Source organism: Chaetodon trifascialis, chromosome 8, assembly GCF_039877785.1.
Source record: "Chaetodon trifascialis isolate fChaTrf1 chromosome 8, fChaTrf1.hap1, whole genome shotgun sequence".
Lineage (NCBI taxonomy): Eukaryota > Metazoa > Chordata > Actinopteri > Chaetodontiformes > Chaetodontidae > Chaetodon > Chaetodon trifascialis.
The window spans coordinates 17,691,660-17,715,409 of NC_092063.1; the positions used below are offsets into that span (position 1 = coordinate 17,691,660).

At 41.3% G+C, this 23,750-nt stretch overlaps 1 protein-coding gene across 17 annotated transcripts in view; it reads right to left on the reverse strand.

Annotated features, from left to right (window-relative positions):
- Positions 1-23,750, reverse strand: part of kif1b (kinesin family member 1B) — a 54,817-nt gene that overhangs the window by 26,686 nt on the left and 4,381 nt on the right. For 3 of the 17 annotated variants that reach the window (XM_070968364.1, XM_070968363.1, XM_070968362.1), the window contains exons 3-21: positions 10,636-10,712; positions 10,352-10,531; positions 9,968-10,036; positions 9,396-9,574; positions 8,585-8,696; positions 7,952-8,029; positions 7,786-7,851; positions 7,585-7,602; positions 7,134-7,209; positions 6,607-6,685; positions 6,355-6,497; positions 5,636-5,677; positions 5,065-5,136; positions 3,683-3,894; positions 2,149-2,228; positions 1,517-1,592; positions 1,235-1,288; positions 452-514; positions 91-170 (exon numbers count right to left, since the gene is read on the reverse strand). In XM_070968364.1, the coding sequence (XP_070824465.1) occupies positions 91-170; positions 452-514; positions 1,235-1,288; positions 1,517-1,592; positions 2,149-2,228; positions 3,683-3,894; positions 5,065-5,136; positions 5,636-5,677; positions 6,355-6,497; positions 6,607-6,685; positions 7,134-7,209; positions 7,585-7,602; positions 7,786-7,851; positions 7,952-8,029; positions 8,585-8,696; positions 9,396-9,574; positions 9,968-10,036; positions 10,352-10,531; positions 10,636-10,712 (1,756 nt within the window). The remainder of the gene's footprint in view (positions 1-90; positions 171-451; positions 515-1,234; positions 1,289-1,516; positions 1,593-2,148; positions 2,229-3,682; positions 3,895-5,064; positions 5,137-5,635; positions 5,678-6,354; positions 6,498-6,606; positions 6,686-7,133; positions 7,210-7,584; positions 7,603-7,785; positions 7,852-7,951; positions 8,030-8,584; positions 8,697-9,395; positions 9,575-9,967; positions 10,037-10,351; positions 10,532-10,635; positions 10,713-23,750) is intronic. The other 14 variants (XM_070968379.1, XM_070968377.1, XM_070968365.1 and 11 more) reach the window with 8 other exon arrangements.

Here is a 23,750-nt window from a genome sequence, read left to right on the forward strand (position 1 = left end):
GTAGTTTTCAGAGACCCTGCCTGGGAGAAACTCCAAACTTTTGCACATCCTCCTGCAGCATGTCAATGTCATCATTCAGGTTTTGGTTACCTTGTAATTCCGTCTTTGATGTAGTAGAGCAGACACTCTGACATGAGAGGGTCCTCATTCAGGTTAACCAGGTGGGGAGTCTACAGATCAAACATAAGAGGTAGTTTACCACAAAAAACATTTCTAAGGTTTCACTACTTTCATCAATCCTCAGAGTGCTGAAGTATATCAATAATAGAAGTGCTAAACTGGCCATAGTTTCATATCAAACACTGTTGGTGACCTGTCAGTAATACGTGATAAACAGAGCATGAATGTGGATGGAAATGGTCACATTGACACAGTGCTGGCAAATCTACAGTCTGATACATCACAATACCAATACAAACAATGCTAGCCGCTACTCCGCCAAACCACCAACCTTTTTTGGGGAAAACACCCCATTAAAGTCTGTATAAAGATCACAAGGCTTCTCAACGAAATGCTAACCCATGGAGCGGCAGTGAGTGGAAAGAGAGAAAAAAAATGAATGGAAGACAAATGGATGTGTATTAATGTATGAAATGAAATTAAAAATACACACAGCAGAAGAGGGAGGTCAAAACATGTCTACAGAAGGATTAATTTCAAAGAGAGGAATCTGAAACCACCGCTGATCTAGTGACAGCTGGTGCTGAACAGTCAGACTAAAAGATAACAAAACTCGTTCTCTTTCGTCACAATCAGACTAGCACATCATCTACTGGTCTTCATGTTGCTGCCACATAGCACTTCCTCTACTGGAACAGGAACATACCAATGCACATAATTTAATAAGCCTCATGGCAGCGCGAATAGCTCTAAGCAGCTAAAGGAAAGGTTTGAATAATCTACTCTGAGCCAAGCATTATCTTCAAACACAACTTTAACTTCCAAGAAGCTTAAATTCAGAATCACGTGAATTCTTAATATGGCACCATCATTTTAAGCATGATCACGTATATTAGACCATCAGTCAGACATGGAGGGAAAAAATTAAAGATACTGTATGTTCTATGCAGTAAATGTTTAACGAGAAGTACATGAAATGCAGATTTGTGCAATGGGTGCCATAAGCTTGGAAATAAGCACATTTATGATGTTGAATCACTACTAAAGACAGTACTAAACTTAGCTATGGGACTACATATAGTGACGGAAAGTCTGCTACTTCAATTAAACCAACCTTCTTGGTGGGAAAACCATCAAAGTGCTCATCAAATGGCATTTCATGGCTAAGCTGAGTGTGTGAAAGAAGCACATAACAAAGAGTGGAAAGACAGATAAAATGATAAAGTGAACCAAGGAGAAAGAGCAGTGATGGCAGAGGGGGGCTCTCATGGAAAAGGATAACATGGGAGACAGAAGTGAGGAAGTGATTGTGGAAGGATGTGCATCACCACCCATGGGAAAATTGACACAGCCCAGAGCCATCAACGTCTGTGCTTGTGTCGCATGTCTGTTATACCTTTTTAGGAGAGAAGACCCCCAAAGTGCCTCCATCTTCACGGATTGCCACACCCATCTCTGCAAGCAAGGCCTCCCTGCAGTGAAGGGTAAGAATATTTGTAAAGGGCCCTCACAAAGCATGTTGCATACAGTCTCTTGCAAAGAGAAACATACATTTTAACTCTGCATATTTATTTTTTAGCAGTTTTCGTGTTGATAAGAGACAGAGGATGAGAAGTGATGGTGTGCAACATTTCAACAAGTGATTTGCAGTATGGCAACAGGCAGAGATTGGCACCAGTGAGACTCACTGGACAGACAGTAACACAGTTGACGTCTGCAGCCACAGATGAGTGGGTAAAGGGGGAGAAACTGTGTGAGAGGGGTGTTTGTGCAGCAGAGTGTGACGATGGAGAAGGGAAGGGAAACAGACGTAATGAGTGCAGGGGAAATGAGACAGATAGGTGAAGAAAGTGAGACAGACGGCATGGAGGAGTGAAAAGACAGAGATATGGGGAGCTATGGGGGGGTTGTCTCACACTGACAGGACACAGACAAACTGACAGAGGGGTGGGGGCACACATAGGAGGCACATCTCCCCCCTTGAGAGACAGAGATGGAAAAGAGCAGACATTGTCTGCCAATACTGACCTCTCCATGCGGATTGCCTCCGTCTTTCGCAGTTTTTCTTCCCAAGTTTCATTGAGCTCGGCAATGATCTTTTCTGATTCCTGAACACCAGAAGCAAAGTGTGAGGAAAACACAACCACTCTTAAAAAGTCTGGCACAAAAACTTAAGACAGAGGGGCATGGTAACATACGGCTGTTTATTATGGTGAGTTTTCCCTCTGATTATGTTGCTTAAAGCTCCAGTAACTGTTACTGCATACAACCACGGCTTCATCTTCTGAAGCTAGTGAGGTGCTTAGATATCCATTCTTCTGGATATTGCTATATTCTGTGACATTTGTGACTGTAAAGGTTTAATAATGCACTATATCATCATCTTAATCTAACATTATAATGAAGTGAAGAATAAAGGTAAAGGCACCCTTTACTGCAACATCTTTAAGGAACAAAGAACATGAATATTATGTGCCTCACTATTAAAGCTAAAAGCCAATAAGTCAGAATCTATTTTGGTCCAATTTCCTCTGTATCTGCGTTGGTGCTTGACGTCACGGGATGACAGACAGACTGGGCACCACGGTTGCCATGGAAACTGCAGCTCTTCATGGCTGGTTGTTGCCATCCTATGTGCTCCCTCCCAACCGAGTGAAAGGTCTACTGTGATCGTGACAGACAAAAAACTCAGAGGCCACATGAGGTCTGATGGGCTGAACGTCTTGATTAGAGGCTAAGATTAACCAACAGCTCTCTGGATATGAAATGAACTCTTAATTTACTGAACTGAATATTATAATGTGTGCAATGTTCAGCTGTGATTGTAAATGGGTATGTTTTTTTCTTACCAAGGTTGACCAAACAATTGACAGAAATTTCAGTGTTTTTTGATAGATGCACCTTCTATGGTTGCCAGGGCTGTACCACGACATTTTTCACATTCAAAGCTTCTAATGAGGTTTTCTCATAAAGCTCTGAATGCCTGCTGTCATATTTTATGACGTTAACACCTTAAAAAAAATCCTTGAGCAAAATCCTCAATTTGAATTAAGTGAATCATGGGATTAAATGAGTTAGCCTTTTTTTAATTAAATCAACATCCTTTAATGACTATTGCTCACCAGTTTTGTCAACATAAATACACGTAAGCAGCAGGCTAATCCAATAAAAGGTATAAAATAATGATGAAATAATAATTGCATCCTTAAGCTTACTGCTGTTAGACTGCCCCATTTAGTGCCTGCCTCCCTTTGTGTGCGGCAAGCAGGACAGTAAACAGTTTTCTGACTGCAATGAAAGTGTTTTTCTGAAAGGCTAAACACCAACAAATATGGATTGAAAGTAAATATTTTGTGAGGTAAAAACATGTTCTACATTTTAGAAATTATTACATCAATTTATTTAAATAAATTTTTAAAGTGTTTAGCTCTACTTAAGGCATGTTTGAATGGCAAAAAGAAAAAAGTAAGAGCTCTAGTTTTTCTTCTCTAGTGAGCAAAAAATGGACTCAGGTCAGAGACACAAGTAGGGAGAGTTAGGAGTCTACACAGGCCAACTTTACCTTGAGTCTTTCGATAGCCTCCTCTCCTCCAGGGGTGGACATGATGCGCTCCTGGATGCTGGTGACCGACTGAAGGCCCACCTGGCTGCACAGTGAGCCAGAGGATGGAGAGGCTGTCAGGGAACCAATAGGGGCTGTGGAGAAATGGCCAGGGCGTTGGTTCTCTGAGGCTATCAAGTATCTATGCTTATTGTTCTGAATGTCTTTGAGGTCTGAGCCAACAGCAGGAGAGAAAAAGGGAGAGAGGAAAAAGAGCACAACACAGAGAGAGGAGGGATAGGCCCGGGACAGGATAGGGGGAATAAACCACATAAAATGAAGGAACCAAATGCCAAATAGGAAGAAAAAGAGGAGAGACAGAGATGGGGAAAGAGAAAGGACAAAGGGGAGGGAAGACCAATGTAAGACAAGTGTTGTAAGTCAAAGGGTTAAGACAAACACCCAGCATAATGGTCAGCTACAGATAGCAGCAGTTTTCACTCCAGGTAGTTTAATGCTTGTATCAGCTCTTCAACTCCCAGAAAGAATTGTATTAAATTTGAGCTTGTACTCTATTAGAGTTTCACGAAGGTTGTTTTTATGTGGGTCGGAATTACAGTGCAGGGCAATTAACTCTGAGCACTTAATTTCTACTTTGTACCATTCTGGGGAATAGGGTGGTATCACTTTGTTGCTTTTGTCTTGAACTATTAATGTGATTGAGAACACTGTGTGAAAACTGCTATCAGCGAATCAACTACAGGATGGGAGGGAAATGGAGACTGCAAGAAGGCCCAGAGGGAGGACAGATGAGAGTCATTGACACATGCTGCTAAAGTTCAGCCTGCAGTCAAGTAGTTTGATTCAATGCGCGCACGTGCTCTCTCACACACGCGCGCACACATACGCACTCACACACAAAGCCACAGCAGCCTCACTAATGGTCAGGCAGTTCATGTCAATATAATGGGTTCAAGGACCACTGAGGTAACAAAGACTGTGGCGTCTAAAAAAAAACAAAAAACCAAAAAAAAAAAAAAAAAAGGGACAATAAAAGTAGAGCTTAAATAATTTGGGAGGTGCAGACATTTTGGAGATTATAATGTGTGCAACTGACACTGCCAACATAGAAAAATAAGACCCAGCATTACTAGCTGGGGGTGACATAACAGCAGAAAAATGTTCGCTTTTAGACTATACATTGGGTAAAGCAACATTTACACTGATTATTAGTGCAAAAGGGGAGAAGGAAAGAGGTATTAGGGTTTTTTTAGAAAAGGGCACACTAACTATTGAATACAAACAACTGCAACACATCAAGTTAGTTAACTCTGTATACATACACTTCTAGTAAGTAGTCACTACTATAAGTAGCCAATACTTAGCAATTTAAAATCATGCACCTTTCCTTCTGTAGCTCTGAGCCTCAGTTTGAGAACTGAGAAGTGCCATTCTAAAGCTTTGGGCAATGTCACCTGCAGCGGATGGTTAGTTAAAGGAAATAAAATAAAAAGCAGAAAGACCACTGTCAAGACAAGAAGCTTGAGAAAGTGAGTCAAAGACTGACATGGCAAGAAAATGATGTGGGTGCGCAGGGGGTGGGGAAGACAGACAAGCTAAGAGCTAGCTACTCTAAGAGTAATATTGTAAAAAGGGATAATCCAGAAGTAACTTGTGATATGGGTGGATTTGAGCCTGCACATAACTGCCTCACCCCCATCACTCTGAAAGATAACAACACACAAGCGCAAAGCATGCTAACCTAATGGCATGCTAACCCTCACCAGATCAGCAAACCTATAGAAGCCTTGCATTTCTGAGTCTCCTTCCATTAAGCGTTAGCTTTTTTTAGCATCTACATGCAAAGCTGGTAGCAGATTTAATATAAAAGGTAATGGGGCATAAGCAATGTTAGCTATTATTAATGGGGCAATTAGTGATAAGATAACTGACGACTACCACACATATACACACATTTGATTCCACTTCCTGGGCAATCATCCCCCATAGGATCAACTGAGGGGAAGCAGGAAGAGATGAGAAGGGTCAGTGGTCAGCACCAGTAGAATGGGAAGAAAAGGTTACAGACATTTCTTAGTGAGCTGGTTGAGAGTGATAATGAGGATGAGAAGAAATGCCATGGAATGACTTGTTAAGTGCCATGTCATTAGCATGAGCTAAGCAGGCATTAGCAAGTAGGCAGGTTATTAATCAGTTCAGATTTTAGAAGTTATTAATGGGTGTATTATGTCTCTAATTGACTAGACTATGAGCCATTACTCTTGTGTACAGCAAATGAAGTGTGATAGTTTAATGTGGCTTCAAACTACCATTTGTGTTGTCAGTCACAATCAGCCACATGGGACCGTACATATTTTAATTTAATGATTGTACAGAATGCATCGTTAATATCCTGGAAATTTAGTGTTCTGCTGTACATATCGTACACATTATACTCCTTAAGGAGGCATAATAAACCAATATCTGAGCAAATAGGTTTCTAAAAGCTGTTCAAGTCTTTTTAGTTTTGTACTAGGCACGGGTACAAGCACTGAGGTGAAACATAGTAGGATGGTTGAAAGTAATGAGACAGTGAGGTAGAAAGAAGATGTTGCCAGCTTGTGATTGCCTGAGAAAGAAGGTAAATGCTGCATGGCTGCAGATATGGTCTACTGTGATAGCATAAAACTCACTGTCCAGGATGTCTCCCAGGCCCTGGGCACGGAGCAGTTCCTTCAGTCGAGCCACTTCATCCTTCAGGTCACGCACCAGCTTATTGTTGGGATCCTCATTGATAACAGCATTGCATTTGATGTTCTTAGCACGGTCAGCGTAGCTAAAAGGCATAATGGTAATAAACTTTATTCATAATTAAAGATCAAATGCAAGAAAACAGCTGGAATTATTTGGTTAATTATAATCTATGTCCTGGATGGAAACCGTACCGGAGCGTGCTGAGAGTTTCATCATAGTTGATATCTGCAGGACTCAGGGCAGCGACCATGGCTGTTCTTGAGTTTCCACCTGATAACAAAAGATTGGTCAAGAGGTCAATTACGTGGCAATGTGGGTTCCTTAAAAATGCTCATAAAAAAGCATGGAACAAAACACTTCTAAAGCAAAAATGAGTACTGAACACTAATTCAAATAATATAAGACTTCAATGTGATGTGTCAGATGTGTCAGCTAAAATCGAAGATACACTGTAAACTTGTCCTCCAGACATGTCTGAACTAAAGAGATGGATCTGCTTGTCTAGTTAGGTTGAAATACAGTCTGCTGACAGTGTTCTTCTTAAATTGGCAGAGTAATGTACACTTGCTCCAGTCATATCTGTGCCCTCACTTTGTTTCACAGGATATAGATGGTTCCATTTTTCCTGCTGTAAGGAACAGCGATTTTGCTACAGAGTTTAAAATCCACCATATTCCATCAGTAAAGGATATTTATCAGGTGATATTAAAGTTCATACCAAGGTTCTCCCTCAGCAACCATGTCAGAACAGAGTCTCTGTAGGGGATGAAGTCAGTCTTCTTCTTCTTCTTGCTCTGCAGTAAACAAACATCCATTTAGTAAGCAGAAAAGAAACTGACAACTGATGTAAGACTTTCTGATTTTAGCTGAAAATTAGGGATGGCAGTAAAGACTGAACAATATTATGATGTACTGTGACAAACACCCCATATGTAATGGACAAGAGGTCAGGTAAAATGAGCAGAGGCCTGATTTGATTAACTTTTGCACTGGTGCAAGGACTGTGGGCTTAAATGGTGCCTGGTGCCTTAAAGACCAGCACTCAGGTGATAAAAATGGTGGTGACACAAGACTGAGAAGCAACTTCAACACTGCACATGGCAAATAGTTGTCAAATCTGCCGCATGGGGAGAATCAGAGGTTAGTGGTTGAGCTGTCAAAGGGTTTACCTTGCTGGTACAGTTATCCTGTGTAAGCAGGCATTACAAGGACAAGAGCAGAAAAAAACAGAAGGGCAGACATTAAAGCATGCCAGGGTACAAACATGAATTCCTTCAGAAGACAGGGTCAAGTTGTAGAGGATAAGAGAAAAGGCTGAAAAGGAGAGACAATAAAGAAGAATAAAAAAGAAACAGACATAAAACACTCACCACTTCAGCTAAGGCAGAGATAACCTTTCCTAACGTAGTGAGAGATTTGTTGATGTTTGCTCCCTCCTGTTACAAAACATTAAAGAAAATATTATTCAAGAGCCATCACAGTAATACGAGTCAACAGTCTGCTGATTCTGGGTGTTTGGGATAATGGGGGTCTTACCTTTAGCCTGGTACCTTTAGCTCCAGTGGAATCTGCTCGTTCACTTCCTGCCAAGTCTACCAGACTAATTTTACTGACCTGAGGAGGGAGTAGATACATTATAGATGCAGCGAGCTTCTGAATAATTTACATTTGGATGATAACAAACTGAGAGACGATGAGAATATTACTGAAAGAACGACAGCATTGACTCCTGAATACAGAGTTCATGATGTTTTCAAAAACATTTAAAATACTTGAAAAATGAGTAAGTGTGAACCATTCTTGACATTTGGACATTACTGTCAAGTAAGACGCAGCTGGGCAGTAAAATCTGATAGAGTGGCAAAACACAATAGGCATTGTGCTTACAATAACACAGTGGTCTTTGTCTCTTCAGTCAGAGGAAATGCCAAAAGTCAAATCTAAAATGGCTCTCTATCTTTTTCCTTCTCTGATCATCACCAACTAAGAGGACCTTGGGAGACATCTTAAGCAAAATTAATGAAGTGAACAAGAGAAGTAAGTAAAAACCAGGATGAAGACATGAACTAACAGCATGAGAGCACAGTCAGTTCTAAGCTATACGAGTGTGAATGCTTAATGATCTAATTTATGAATCTGAAGGATGCTGTCCTTCATGTCTCCTCTGACCTTTTCTGTGGAGAGATCTGTTTCGCTGTCGTGTTTCCTCTGTGTGAAGACGATGGTGAAAACAGCATGGGACCTGCTGCTGGTCTCATTCATGTTGGTGGCAGCCACAGTTCTGCAGGTTGGCACAGACAGGCATAGGTAAGAAATACAACAATATGGCCAGAACACATCCGTCTGAGCACTAATCATTTTTCTTATTATTAAATTATTCAGTATTATTAATGCTAAATTAATGGTCTTGGCTGTAACTGGAGGTATAATCACTGGGTTTTATGCCTATTAGAGTGTCAGGGATTACTTTGTGCAGCGGAGGTGGATAATACTGTGAGGATACCAATCACAAATACACAAAGCTCGCTCAGAGAGACGGCCACAGGAGAGATATGGGCTGTTCACGCCATGTTCTACAAATAAGCCCTCTGAGTCAGCATGGGAAGATTAAGGCAGGGTTCACTCCTCCCCACAGGAGCTCTTGTGACACACATATACACAAAATAAAACCAACACACACACGCATAACAAGCACTCAGACATTCTTGCTACCTGCAAGTTACAGGTCAAGTTGGATTTGCTGTTTTATTTACAAGGATTCAGGTGTTGTTCCTTGATCAACACTGATGCTCAAACTGTGCAGATTTATGTCATAAGAACATTTCCTTATTCCAAGTTAGTGTTAGCTTGCCTGTAATTGTTTGCCTAAATTATCTCATTCTTCTGAGGGCGTGGGTTATCACATCATCACAACTGTCACCATCACTACAACACCCATGTCAATCTCATAATCTCAGCATGATCCCAGGGCATGGCTCACCTGGCCTTGTTGCCTGCATCCATTAGGTCAGCAATGTCTGTGTAGGAGGTGACAGCGAGCTTGGAGAGGTCCTCCACGTAAGGGCCCATTAGCGGGTGTTCTCGCACTCGTAGGTTCCCTTTGTTCTTAGGGTTGAGTAGATCTCGCACCCTCTCACAGTATATCTCCATGTAACTGACCTGGAAACAGTTGTAAAAGTAACATATTATCAGTTCAGGCACCCCAGAGCAACATCATAAAGCAATAAAATGAAGCTGAGTGCAAACTATTATAATACAAGTCTAAACAATGTAGATATATTACAGTGGATTTTGCATCCTTATAACATATATTTTTTAATGTTGATGATGGATAGTTGTTTGTTTCACAATTTCCAATTACAAGAAATGTCCTGAAGAACACCAGCATCTTTGAAGGTTCAGCCAAAGTGTGACTGAAGTCTGATTATTACTAGATATGCTGTTAGGAATAGGACAAGACTAGGAATGGCTCACTGAAGATGAGCCAACACAAGAGTCGGAGGCAGGGGCTGAGAACAGGGACTACAGATGTCAAAGCAGTCTGAGACTCACCTCTACTGAGTAGGAGAGCTCCTCTTTGTTACTGTCCTCATTGATTTTCTCAAATAGATCTTCACAGAGCTGAGAGGCAAGGAAAGAAGAGGTTTAGTGAAAATTAACAGCATGTGGGGTGAAAGGGAGGATGAAGAGGAGGGAGTTCTGACCAACCGTAAACAAAAGACTAACAATGATTTTCTACATGCAGTACAGCAAATCATTTAGCAATAAAATATCTGACTGTAAGATTTAGAGAGCATCAGCAGATGAGACTTGGCACTTAATTACAGCATCGTAAGAAATATCTGACAAGACAGATTTGAAAGTAGTGGGCAAAGTCTGTGTTAATATCTGCTACGCAATTCAGCAAAATCAGAAATGTGTATTTGAAGAACAAACCATAGGAATGATTCCTTCCTGGCCCTCCTCCTGCTTGCCCATCATGGTATAGGATTTGCCAGCTCCTGTCTGGCCATAAGCAAAGATGCAGACGTTGTAGCCCTCAAAAGCATGAGCCAGCATTTCCTTGCCAATATCATTGTACACAAGGTTCTGTGACGCAAAGCTGGGGTCTTCCGGCTGTGGGAAAAACAGAGATATCACTTAAAACACATATATGTAAAATGTCCCTTCTTATAGGTCATTTCATTGGACTGTGGAGCAGAGAAAATATTCAAACCCACCGTAGTGTGTGACCAGTAGGAGTAGTCAAAACTGAAGGTCTTTGCTGGTTCCTTTGGGGCTTTGGGGTTGGTAATAGCTGTGAGAGGAGAACAAAATTAGTCATGTGGTCATTGTTACTTTAACATCAGTAACATCTAACCAAACTTCCATTCCTGATTACTGTGCATTTCTTCTGGTCCTCTTTAAAAAACTCTTGAAATGAACCCTATTAATATACTATTTATTTTGATCCTGGCTGGCAAATAGTGAGTCTCAAAAGATCCAGTTCCTCAATCAGAGCACTAACAGCGATATTTTTGGAACTGAAAGTCACATGAACCAGTGACTGATCATGGTCCATCGGCTTTTTTGAGAATCGCAACTGTTTTGTTAAGTTGTTTTCCAAACACACTATCTTTAATTAAAGTCTTAATTCATCATATGTATTATTAACAGTGAAAAAAGACAAACAATACAGAGTTTAAATAATAACAAATGTAGCTTACTCCCACTACACTGCTTTCATCTGTTGTATTTGCAAAAGGCATGATGACACAATATTTCCAGACTACCCAGCCTTTCCCTATGGTCACAGAGACATTTCTTAATGAACAAGAATCTGCAGCCATGCCTGGCATGTCATCCCTCTCAACCATGCCTGCTGGTACCCCTGGGACTAGTATTCAAGCTTTCCGCACTCTGCACTGGATATGTGACTGAGAGAGAAGAGGAGACTTAAACTTTACTGTAGGACATTTGTACTTATTTGCAACCCAATTGTTCCTTAACTTATTCTCTTAGACAAACTCCACTTTTTTTGACGAAAGCTTTGTTGTGTCAGGGACAATGCAGAGAGTTGGCTCAGACTAGACAGACAAACATATACATCCACAATCAGAACTGAGGGGGGAGGTGAAGAGGAGGAAGTGACAAAGAGGCTAATGAAAAAAGGGTTTGAGAGACTGAAAGTAACGGGTGTGCTTAGCCTAGCAACGATCCAAACAGAATAACAACAGAAACCAAATGCAGGACAAAAGGAAAAACTGTGCATCTTACCAAGTATAATACAATCTGTATATTTAATGCATTTTCACTCTGTTCAAGCAAATCTCCAGCGTGAGCCACAAAGCAGTAATTAGCCTTGTTTCATGCAAATTCTGTACTAATGGGCAAATTAAAGCCAGGTCTGGCTCCTCGACATGAGTGTGCTTGAGAGGCTTTTGCATCAAGATGTCCCAGGCAGAGAGCCTTATGTGTTCAGAGGATTTCAGCACACTTATCAATAATGCAGAGGATGTGGAGACACAGGGATTGCATATCGCCCTCCACAGGTCACATGCTGACAGAAAAGCACAGCGTGTCCTCAGAAACCAGAACACTAACTGCTTCATGCTAAATATGTGATGACCATAGCAGTTGCCATTGCACCGAATCTGAGGAAGTTACAGCCTAGCAGAAATAAAAACAATACATTTGTTTTTGTCCCCTACAAACTTCAAACAGGTTAAGGTGCACAGGCGGAGCAGCAGCTTCCATATTGGGCACTGGAAGAGGATACAGCAAGACAGGTGGCTAAATAAAGCTAAATTTCACCTTTGACCTGCCTCCAAAGGGAAACTGGAGCCAGGGTATGAAGAAACGAAGGGGGATTTAGGTTACCCGTGCCCCTGTTCCCCTTTCCTGGAACAATCTACAGTGGCTATTAATGAAGGGGCAGCCTAATTCAGAGTCATTCAGTGTCAGCCAAATTCAGTGTTAACGAGGCAACTCAAAAGTAAAAACAGAAAGGTGACGAGACAGTGCCATGTGTGGGGCATTCAGACAGTGGGATGTCCATGACAGGCCAGCAGACTGATGGTGACAAACTAGCCTCACTGGGAATCACAGCTGTGTTCTAGCGAGACAAGAAATGATGTGAGCTTTCTAATCTCCTGAGTCTGTCACCTATTTGGTCATGGGCTCACATCAGAGACAAGGGAGGCTGTCGTGGTGTAAAATGTATCTAAGCACAGCACAGCATGGTAGCAGCTAGTGGGAGACTGCTAAAATCTTAAAGGTGAATCATGCTCATGATGTGGCATGAACGTCTCATTCAGTTGCCCACTCCGTTGCTCTCAGAACAGATAGCTGCATCACCCATTTGGTCCTGTCAGTGCGTCATAGGAGTGGGTCTCTCATGTAAGACTCCATAAAAGCTGACGATGGTGACATGTGTGTGCAGTCTAATTTCTACTTTTGTACTTTGTGTTGAAAGTAACAGCCAATTGCTTCTCAATGTATATCCAACAGCTGCATCATCATAGACATCTCTTGTATCTAAATACTGAAGAGTGAGGCAGATGAGGTGAGATTTATCCCTGCCATCAGAGGTTAAGTAAATCAGACAGGAGTGCCCCATATCTACTAGCATGACTCACCTACTTTATCTCACCATATATATGGTCACGCAGCTCATTTTTACACTTGTACCTGTGCATCACACTTACAACCAGACCCCATGCAAGCACTGATGTACAGATGTATAGAGACAGTCACACACCAACATGTCAATGAGGAATTCCTCTGCTTTCCATTTATAGTAAATATTCCCACCAGAGTCACATCCTGCGCTTAAAATGGCAGAAGCGTCCGCTGCTTAACAAACGTCATCACTCCGTCTTCCTCAACCATGGCAACAGGTATAGGACCAGATTCTGGTTGCCATAACAACCTCAACTTGGCACAGAAGGGGAGGATGCGGCACATTGAGTTCTGTTTTCTCTCGCCGCCTCAAACATTCCCTGTTACTGCTATATATACTCTATAGAAATTATACAGAATTGCTGAAAAAGCAGGTTTATGGTCAATTGCAGTCATTTATCAAACAATGATTTCAGGATTGTAAGCCTTAAAAAATCCTGAGACATACAGAAAGCATGGTGAGAAAATCTTCAGGATTTGTAACTAAGACATTAAGCTACTTACCACGCCAGACTCCATAAGCAATAGCAGAAACAACCTTTACTCAACAGAAGACTTTATAAATTGAACATTTATTAACAGGAGCATTGCAATGAAGCAAAAAAACAAATATTTAATCATTTAACAAACCTTTTGAGCTCTAAAGCACTATTCTTGGTTACACAGAAGGTACATATTGATTGGCAGCATAGCAGGTGACTAAAGGTCCACAGGTATAAGGCCAGAAGTATAACATTATCAGTGTAAGAGCAACATAGATGACTGCCATCAAACAATACTAAATTTACATTACATAAACGGATGACATGAAAGTCTGTGTGGGAAGCTATGCAGGAGCCACGATTCTCCCAAGACAGAGGAATTCAGTCAGAGCCTCATGTGCAACGGACAGACACGAGCTACAGGGTGGCATATGAGGCCAATTCAGATGTTGTTCCAAAAATGCCACAGCTCTGCATTTTCAGTTCCTGTTCCATAGGATCCGGGACTGATAGGATGCTGGCACTCCACGGGAGCTCTCCAATTCAAGGCGGGGTGGATACCAGTTAACTAACCACATCCTGCTATCTAAAGAACATCACTCAGCTGGTTGTAGCCGGCAGACATTTTGTGCTCCAGTGTTCAACGTGGGGCCTATAATCCAGCAAATAAAGCAAAGAGACCCCTCAGTAATTGGGTTGTTAGGAGGTCTCCGAGCACCAGATGGGGACTAAAAGCTAGCCTCATTCACCTGAGACTAGCAGGCAAGCAGGGTCTAAAATGAATAAACATATCTGCCTCTCTTCCAGTAACCCTCAGAGGACCTGCCTGCTGTTAGCTTGAGCTATCGATGCCTGTCTGAGATCACAGGAAGGGGATAAGGTCATTAAATAAATGTGTATGTGAATTCTAAAAGGAAAACAAATGAATGAGCTGCTACGGGACCTCAGGCATTCAGAGAAATAATATCTGAGCAGAACTGTAATTACCATGTGTGCTTCTTTCAGCAAGACTGAGGAATTTTAATAGCATCCCCGGGGTCTGTGTGCATATAGGCAGCAGTGTGATGTAACAGTTCACTTCTGAGGAATATTATTTCACAATTTTATGCACAACATTTAATTTACTCACAGGATTACAAACTGTCCTTGTCCACAAAATAGAAATGTTGGTTCCACCAGCAGAATCAGACAACAGACCTAACTGTGAACACTCACTACATACTATTTAAAAACATACATACACCAAATGAAATGATTGTTGTAAAATGCAAGTCAGTCTTAATCTGAAAATGTGTATCATGGCTGCATGTTAAGACCTAATGAAGTGATGACTCGAATTTTGATGCAAATTCCTTATCACCTCATGCAGTACCTCTACCATACTATGTCTCTCCCTCCACACCTGCCCTGCAACTCTCCAATCCCCTCTCTGAGGAGGCGCGCCAAGGCTATCGCTCATGATTATTTTCATCTGTTTGCAATTTGCAATGCATTATTTTTTTCAGTTTAACAACCTATTAAAACCTCCAACAGGTCACCAAGGCAAATGGCACATTTTAATATGTGGTTCCTATTGCATGGAAAGCATCACAGGTACTGATCAGTTATTCATGGGAGGTCATGTCGCAGGTCATCTATCTGAGTGGTGCTAAATGAGAAATATATACAGTGTATACTGTATATACAGGATTCAAATATTGGCTAGCCACCTAACCTTTGGCCCTCTCCCATGACCACACCCAGAGAGAAATCAATACCATCACAGCTCTAATGCTGTGTATCTCCATGCAATATTACAAATGCACACCTGTGTCACAGTTTGTGCATGAGGGGTGAAGCAAAGCAGCTGTTGACATGAGCGATGGTTTGAGCAGCACAGTATTGCTAATATGGTTGTTCAGTCTTAAATAGAGAGCATAATGACTGAGTACTGGGGCACACTGCGATGTGGCCACAGAAATGCTCTGCATGTTGTATCCGGTGTCTTTGGAAGAGAGTGTGTGATGGCTTGGTTGTCAGGGCTGCAGCACAGGTGACAGAGTTGTCACTAGATGCAGCTCAACGCTGAGGGCTAAAAGTAGTGTCTTAGCACTGCTGTGCACATTTGACAAACAGCTGAGCTTGTCGCAGCTGCAACACAGGACATACAAACATCTCCACAACAGAAACTACAGTAACTTGTGGTATCTTGATTACCCCTTCGGATACAGTGCACTTTCCCATCTGGTCAGGGAGATGCCTTGTGGGCTGTAATTAAAAAATATCCAAACAGCAATTCAATACTCCTCTGTTGAGTACTCCTGCCAAAAAAACCCTGGAACTTTCCGGGCAAGCAGATGAGTTTGTCTCGCCAGGAGAAATGACCCCTCACACCAGAATCCACATCACAGTCACTGACTCAGACAAACAAACTACAACAAACTTTCTATTAATGATAAGACTATGCATTGTCATTTCATTAGACGAGGCTCCACATCAGAGGAATTAGTTTAACTGTTAAGGATGTTACTGAGTTCCTACAAAGGAATACTCTGTTTCCACTCAGAAGGCTGATCACGTCATTTTTCTCTTCCTACTGGGAGAGAGGAGAGGGGAAAAAAAGCACAGGAAGACACCAGAACAATGCTCTGAATGCAGGGTATTGCAATTGACAACAGAGCCTGCAAAACACATTAGGTAATCTGTTATGACAAGGCTTTATGTGCCCACTCCCCTCTATCACAATGACCCTTTTCACACTGCCTGTATTCCCTTCTCCTTTTTAGAAAAAGTGATGGCCACGTTTAGAAAAAAGAAGCCTTCAATGTTGTTGTTGCACAGTGGCTGAAGTCAGCTCAACGTGAACTGCACATAAAAGCAATTGGACAGCACTGAAAATACATGTTAATTTTACTAATATTGTAAAAAAAAGAAATGCCTTACAAGATATTTATGAATTCAGTAACTATGTTTATATGCACCCCAGAAACCAGGTTATTCTGGTTTGGCCAGATAATCAGTTTTTTTTAAATTTGGTAATAGGATTTCTCTCAATCCTGACCCAAATTAAGAAAACAGGGTTTCTTGTTAACTAGGAATGGGTCATGATTTTAAAATCTTCAAATATCAGTAAATTCTTAAAAAAAAAGAAAGAATCAATTATGCAATTATCATCCTGTCTTTAAAAATATACTTCCCCTTGTAACCTGTGAGGGTGTGACGTAGTTTATTGGGTGCTGTGGACAGATTTCTCTCATGAGTAACTGCATGTTATCTCAGCCACCGTAAAGTACATGCTGCAGGTAGTGAGTTATAAGTGTACAGATAAGCTTAGGTTGCAGCCTAGTAGTGTGAGACGGCCATGTGTTTGTTGATATAGAGGAAATAAAAGTTCCTCTTTACAAATTCCACCACAACATCTCATGACCACTCTCCATTAGCAGATCGGTCCAGACAGCTAAGGTAGGTTATGAGCTACGGGCCAGGCTAAATTAGCCTAAAGATACCACTCCTAAAGACGGTAAAATAGGTTCCCAGTGAATATCGAATACTATCTTTACGCCCATCACTAGCAAACACACAAATGAGCTTTGTCTCATAACCAGAAAATCAGAGGTTTGTTTTGAGTACCGAGTATTTTTCTGATAAATATTGTTTACTTTTACCAACTCTAAACCAAAAAGTAAGATAAAAAACCCAATCCATTAAAATGGCTTTAGGTGGGGTTGCCAGTCTAGCTTGAAAGTAGTCCGAAAGGGCGCTGTCCTGGCCTATGTGCCAGCTGTTCCAGCCCTGACTACTGTCTATTTATACAGCAGCAGATGGCAGCTAGTGCTCCACATGCCGACAGACTGTCAGTGACAGGAAGGAATGGACAGATTTCAGCCGCCCAACCTTTCCGCCAAATTCACAGCCAAACCATACATTGCTCCCAGCCCACAGACACAGATAGCTAGCTGGGGCTGTGAGTGTCTTTTGATATCAGCAGCTCACGCAGACTCAGTGAGTCCAGGATAACAGAGACTAAAGAGAGGCTTCTAGAAGCCACCAGACAGAGAAAACATGCTAAGCCAGCAGGACTCCATTCAGAAGCTAAACAAACACAGAACTACAACAAAGAGAGAGGGATATCAGACAGCCTCTCAGGTGATGACATGGGGGGTTAAACCAGCAAGGCACACAGAACTAGCACTAAATCTGAGCTGAAATAATAGTAAATAACTAAGTTACGTGCCAACAGTATCTGATCAAAATCTGGACACATCTCATCTAATTAACATATTTGTTGTTTACACATCAATGTTAACATTAACAAAGTGACACTGGATCCTTAGTCAGGGTTTTCAGCTGTTTTCACAGCTCAAACAGGCAATGCTTCTCATGGATTGGGTCCAAGGAGGATATTCTCCTCTTTGCAGGTGCTGCCTCAAAAGGTCAGAGTTCTTTCCAAACACATCCTGTCATGGAAAGCTAAAGTGATAAATCCACAGCTTTAGACAAGTCTGGTATTTTCCAGTTTAAAAATAGAACTTAATGTATTGACAATGCAAACTTGCATGTGTCATCAATGTCACATGAAGTTTGGGTAAGTGGGTCCACTTCATAAGAAACTGAAACTGAAAAGAAATATCTAAAAATCTGGTTTCACAATGTGGGACTAATTTTCTTGTCAGCTCAAATTTGGTTGGTATCAACATTACGGGTAATAGTAATATTGAATTGATGCCATAAAATATCAGCCAACAATAAGAACAGAAATAAAACTTCTCTGCCACATGCTGGCTCCAACTCTAATAATCTATTACTTTAAAATGAGTGCCTTGTCCTAGAAAGGTTTCCAAATCTCAGTCATCCTGGCTAAACTGCAAATTCTAAAATGAAAAAACTATAAACCACTGGATTTGCATGACATTATAATGTTCATCTGTTCATTAAAACCATAGTTTGAAATCTTAAATTACGCTTAAACAAGGTACAGGTCATCTTGTGATCCGAGCAGAGCAGTTGAGTGGGGACAACAGTGTGGACCAGGCTGCACAGACAAGGGAAATACAGAGTCCCTTACATTCAGTGCTCACAACAGGCACCCATTTTACAGAGCAGTGACCTGAATTTCCTCAACTTGCCTCCACTCAGAGACTGAAGTCTCGCTTTAAATGCTTTCTGGCTTTATATAAGCATCATGACATCACCAACACAACTCTGGCACACAGACCTGCTAGACTCTCACATCTTTTTGTTCAAAACCAATCTTTAAATAAAAGCATAAGCACTGACTGACGCCTCAAGCTAGTGTCAGATGACTAACATTTTTGATCCAACGATTTCTCAGTGGCCGACGGAAATGGCGCGTGAAACTGTGTGTGCACCTATTTGTGTATGTGAACATGCCACTGATCTCGATTATCTGCACAGTATTCAAACTGCAGCATGAGAGCAGAAAATTCCAGTAACCAAAATCGAGGGGTCAGCTCTCCAAACTGATTAATTAAGGTTTCAAAAATAATATACTGCCAACCCCCGCCAACTTTTTATTCATGAATAATACAAAATGAGCATCATGCTCACCACCAAGCTACCCGTGCCTGGACTGCAAAGCTCTCCAGTTTGCCTCTGAATTCAGCCCTCAAGACTGTGGGAGGAAACCAAACAATACAGTCTGGAAAGAGAGCAGTGTCGGTCAGGGCACAAAAACTAAAACACATTCACTCTGTTGAATGTGGGAAAGTCCAGCCATTTCACCCAAGTGAGACAATGAACCAAAGAGTAGGTAAGAGGCGCAAGCCAGGAGAACCCTAACTTTAAAACAAACACACCATTAACTACTGTTTAGCCCTTGTTTCAGGGATGAATAATGATGATGTGGCTGCTGTGAGCACAATCTGATTTTCATAGTCGAATGAGTATGATCTCAGTTACCAGGGCTGCATAGGAAATAAACATAATAAAATAATAGGGAATAAGGCATTATGCTACCATATTTGTGTCTGGTGCAGGTATGAATCTTTCAACTAGAACTTTTGACTTGATGACATGTAATTTTGAGTTACTATATTTTGTGACTACAGTCCTCATTTCCCCACTAGTGACCCTATTGTTACACACACAATCTCTATAACCCTCCAGCTGACTGAGCTGTAAAACTGGGACACATTTTAGGATTTGACTGAACTGCATTTCACCAAACTAATTCAGCACTGTGTTGTTCCACTTAGATATGTCCTTTTATCTCTGGTAATATTACTAACATTAATGGATTTGTGTGGTCTGGATGCCAGAAGTCGATCGAAGCAAAGCCCTCTAGGAACAACTCCCTGTGAGCATCAATAAGTTGTTTGTCTGAAGGGTTCCATGCTGCAAAAACATCACCTTGCATTGTAAACGTACAAAAATGTTCTTATTCGAAAAATAAGCTAAAAAGGCTAGACATTTTTTGCAGTGTAAGCACAAACTGCAAGACAATAACAGCACAACGATGGATGTGAAAATAAGAGATTTGCTTTTATTAAGTTTTAGCCCAACTGCATGAATACCACTTCACAGCCTCCCCCAATATGACTGAAATCCCATCATCCTCCTCAGTTGGGCGACTGTATGTGATGCTGCCTCACGCTGTCCTACACGTGAATAGTGCTCGTGCATGACTTTCACTGTCTCTGCTGCTGTGGCTGCGTTCGCATCTCCCCTCCCCCTCCCGAGTCGGCTCCGATCGCCATCCTCTCCTCTAATATCCCACCTTTTCTTCAAAAGGCTCCCATGGCTTCCTCTTAGCCCAATCACATGCTGGGATAAAGAGGGCGCTAAAACACAATGTGGTGAACAAAACCAAACTGAGCAAAGCTGTGTATGAAAAAAATCACTGACATATGGTGAGTACTGAAAAGAGTACTGCACATTCATCACTGCAGATCGGCTGCTCTGTGAGATGCTTTTCAAAGAAACCCGTGAGGCCACAGATCTGATAGGAGGTCACTTTATTCTATGTGAGCGTATCGTGTGACAAACTGAACCTCATGAGGTCATGGGATTCATACTGCTTTTCATCAATGCTAAAACACATTTTGTTTGAGGACACCTGACGCACAGGCCCTATGAAGTTAACGGCAAATATTCATCAGTTACACAGCCCAAGGGTGACATCATTAATGTGTGAACAATTCCGTTTTCTACCACGTTTGAGGTCTCCAGATGTTTCGATATCTGCAAAAAGTATGTTTCCAAAGACTTTAAGGTCCTGATTTTAGATCATTGAAATGTGTTAAAAAACAACATGCTAACCAAGGAATGCTTTTGTAGCTTGCCAAGTGAATGATAAGTGTTATCGCTAAAGTAAATTGACTCAGCACTAAAGTAAAGATGACTCTAATGATTAAAAGGGCACACTGAAAACAAAAGTAAAAACAGGTTGTGAAGAGTCAACATAAGTTGTGGAAAACCACAAGTGGCTTGGTCAGCTACAAAGCAGAAAACACAAGTTAGTGGGAGAGGGTATTTATCACTTCCCCCCTCTGACCTCTGCTACATCAAGTGCATCCCGGCATTCAGCCCATCCCTTGGTATGTAATGGCATGTTGTGGTTTCTTATTCATTTCATTACAATTAATGAAAAAGAATTCTGTACCAATGGAAAAGGGCAATGTGACTCCATGCTATGTTTTGGTTTGCAATATAAAAAGTAATATCATGTGGTTTTAAAGCTCAATAAACAAATTCTGAAGGACCGACTGCATGAGCAGAATTTCACCGAACAAACTGTAAATCTTAAAGGCGTAATATGTATGAGAAGGGCTAGAAAACAACAAGTTGTGTACTTGTATGATTCCAAATGTTGAACAATGTTCAAACTGTACATATTGTGCATATACATGGAATTGTGAAATTCAATGTTCCTTCTTTGAAACAGTATTCTCAAGTGCAATACAACATTTGACACTGATAGTTTTTCTCATAAGAATATTGGCAACAGTATTTTTATGGGCAGTAGTATTTTAATGTCATTTAGTATTTTTATAATCCGGACATAATGTGCATAAACACTGCTGATTTTTATTCTATACCCTTTCTCTCTTTCTAGACTTTCTATCTTGACCCTTCTGTGCCACTGTTTTTGCTGTAATGACTTAATTTCCCCAATGTGGGATCAACAAGGTCTGATCTGATCTTCTTTTGTTTTAATTAAGTTAATGGTGACTTTCATTTCATACATCAGACCATAAGTCAGGCGTGAGGAAAGAAGTCGGTGAACTAGCTAGCTAGCCACTCTGTTTACTACTGTTTGCATTGCTCACACATGATGGAGTACAACTATTCATTTTTGTCGGCAATGGTGGTTGTTTAACAATGAAGACAACAACTCTCATGATCCCACGCTACATCATGTTACATCATTTGTTATTGTTGTGATGGAGAGATCCCTAGCAGCAGAAATTATATACTACACATTTAATGCAGGCTTTATGTAAGTCTCATTTTCAGAGACTATTTTAATAATTGGGAAACACTGACAACAGGATCTTGTCATCAGAGAAAACCTGATATTAAGTTGGGTGAGCATTCGTCCAGGCACACACCTTAACCAGGAGTGTCTAAATGACTATTCGTCTCCTATTCAGTTTCAAAATCTGCTGAGCCTCAGCATCACACAACACTGAGACCAAACCCTTCAGGGTGTATCAGGGCAGAACGTCATGAGCCAAAGCAAACTGAGCACATGATGTTATGAAAAAGGAAAGTGGAGGAGAGAAGTGAGGAGCTTTTATTCTTTCATTCAAGATGTTTTTGCAGCAGAAGAACACTGTTGCCTTGACTACCCACCAAAGAAGACAACCTCATAACATATGACAGCGACAGCTGCATGAGATACAGTTGCCCATACTCTGACTCATAACATTATTGTCTCCTCCTGGTTATTATTATGAAAAGGTTTCACAGAACGTCCGCATGCTCTCAATATCAATGACTCTAAAGATAAAATAATTTAAACTTAAAAACATCTCAAAATTGACAATACACCGCAAATCACTTTCTGTTCCACAGCTGTTACAGGTAAGTGTATTGAAAACATGCTGAGCTGCACAACTTAATCCCATGACACAACAGGAGCAGACGCAGACATCTGCCTATCCGCCCCTCCTCATTAGGACATCAGACTGGAATGTGTGAGTCTGCGCTGTAAGTAGTGCATGTGGGCAAATGCGCATTGCTCTAAAACAATCTCAGCATGAGGCCGTGAGGAATGGAAGACCTTGAGTGGGCTTGTGTAGGTATGTGTACACCTACAAGGGTCACAGAGATTACAGCAGCTGGGCGTGGTGACCTGAGGCAAGCCTGAGGATTACTGGTCCTAATCAGGTCAATCGGCCCTGTCTGCAAAGGGTTCAGCAGCAGAATGACCATCCTATGCTCCCCATCTTACTCCCCACTTGTCCTGCCCGCTCTTTCCTCAATGACCACCATTCATTCATATGAGATGAGTTCATTGTCGTTTCCTCTTATGTGTGACTGACACTGGAGCTGAGCTGATTCCTCCCCGTAGGGTTTTTGTAAGGTCACCATCCACTTAGCTCAGACTGAGAGGACACTCAGCAAAACTGTATCTGAATGGTAAAGGTTTCATTGATATGGTGACCTTCTATTTGTTCTAGCAATTGTAGGAATTAGATGATTTACTAATCCCAGGAATCAGTCTATGAAATGTGCAAGTTTCTGTGGCCCTTTCTCCCTAAGGTGAAGGAGAGGACAGAAGGACATTCGATTAGGGAAACAGGTGAGGGGGGCAATTTAGGGTGCAATTCATTGTAACTGAGGGGGTTTATGGTAAAGTATAAACCTGAAAAAAGGATCAGTGCAATCCTCAAATGGTCATTGCTTTGCAGGAGGCATGATTAATCAACACCAGGTGTATGTGACAACCAGTTGTCCTGTTGTTGCCGGACAGTATAAAAGTCAACACATTGTGGAAATCTAGAGAGAACACTCTACATGAGTCTTCCCTCCATGTTGCATGTATCAAAGAGACCTGATTCATCACACCGAGTCTGTAAATCTTCAGAGAATTAGCAACTCTCAACGATCAACAAGGAAAATTTCCCTTACACAATTTGCCAGTTTGCTCTTAGCTTGGGGGATGATATGGTGTTCTTGCAAAACGTGGACAGACTGGGGTGGTGTCTAAAGGCATTACAAAAATCATTCCTTTAGACCTTTGTGGGAAA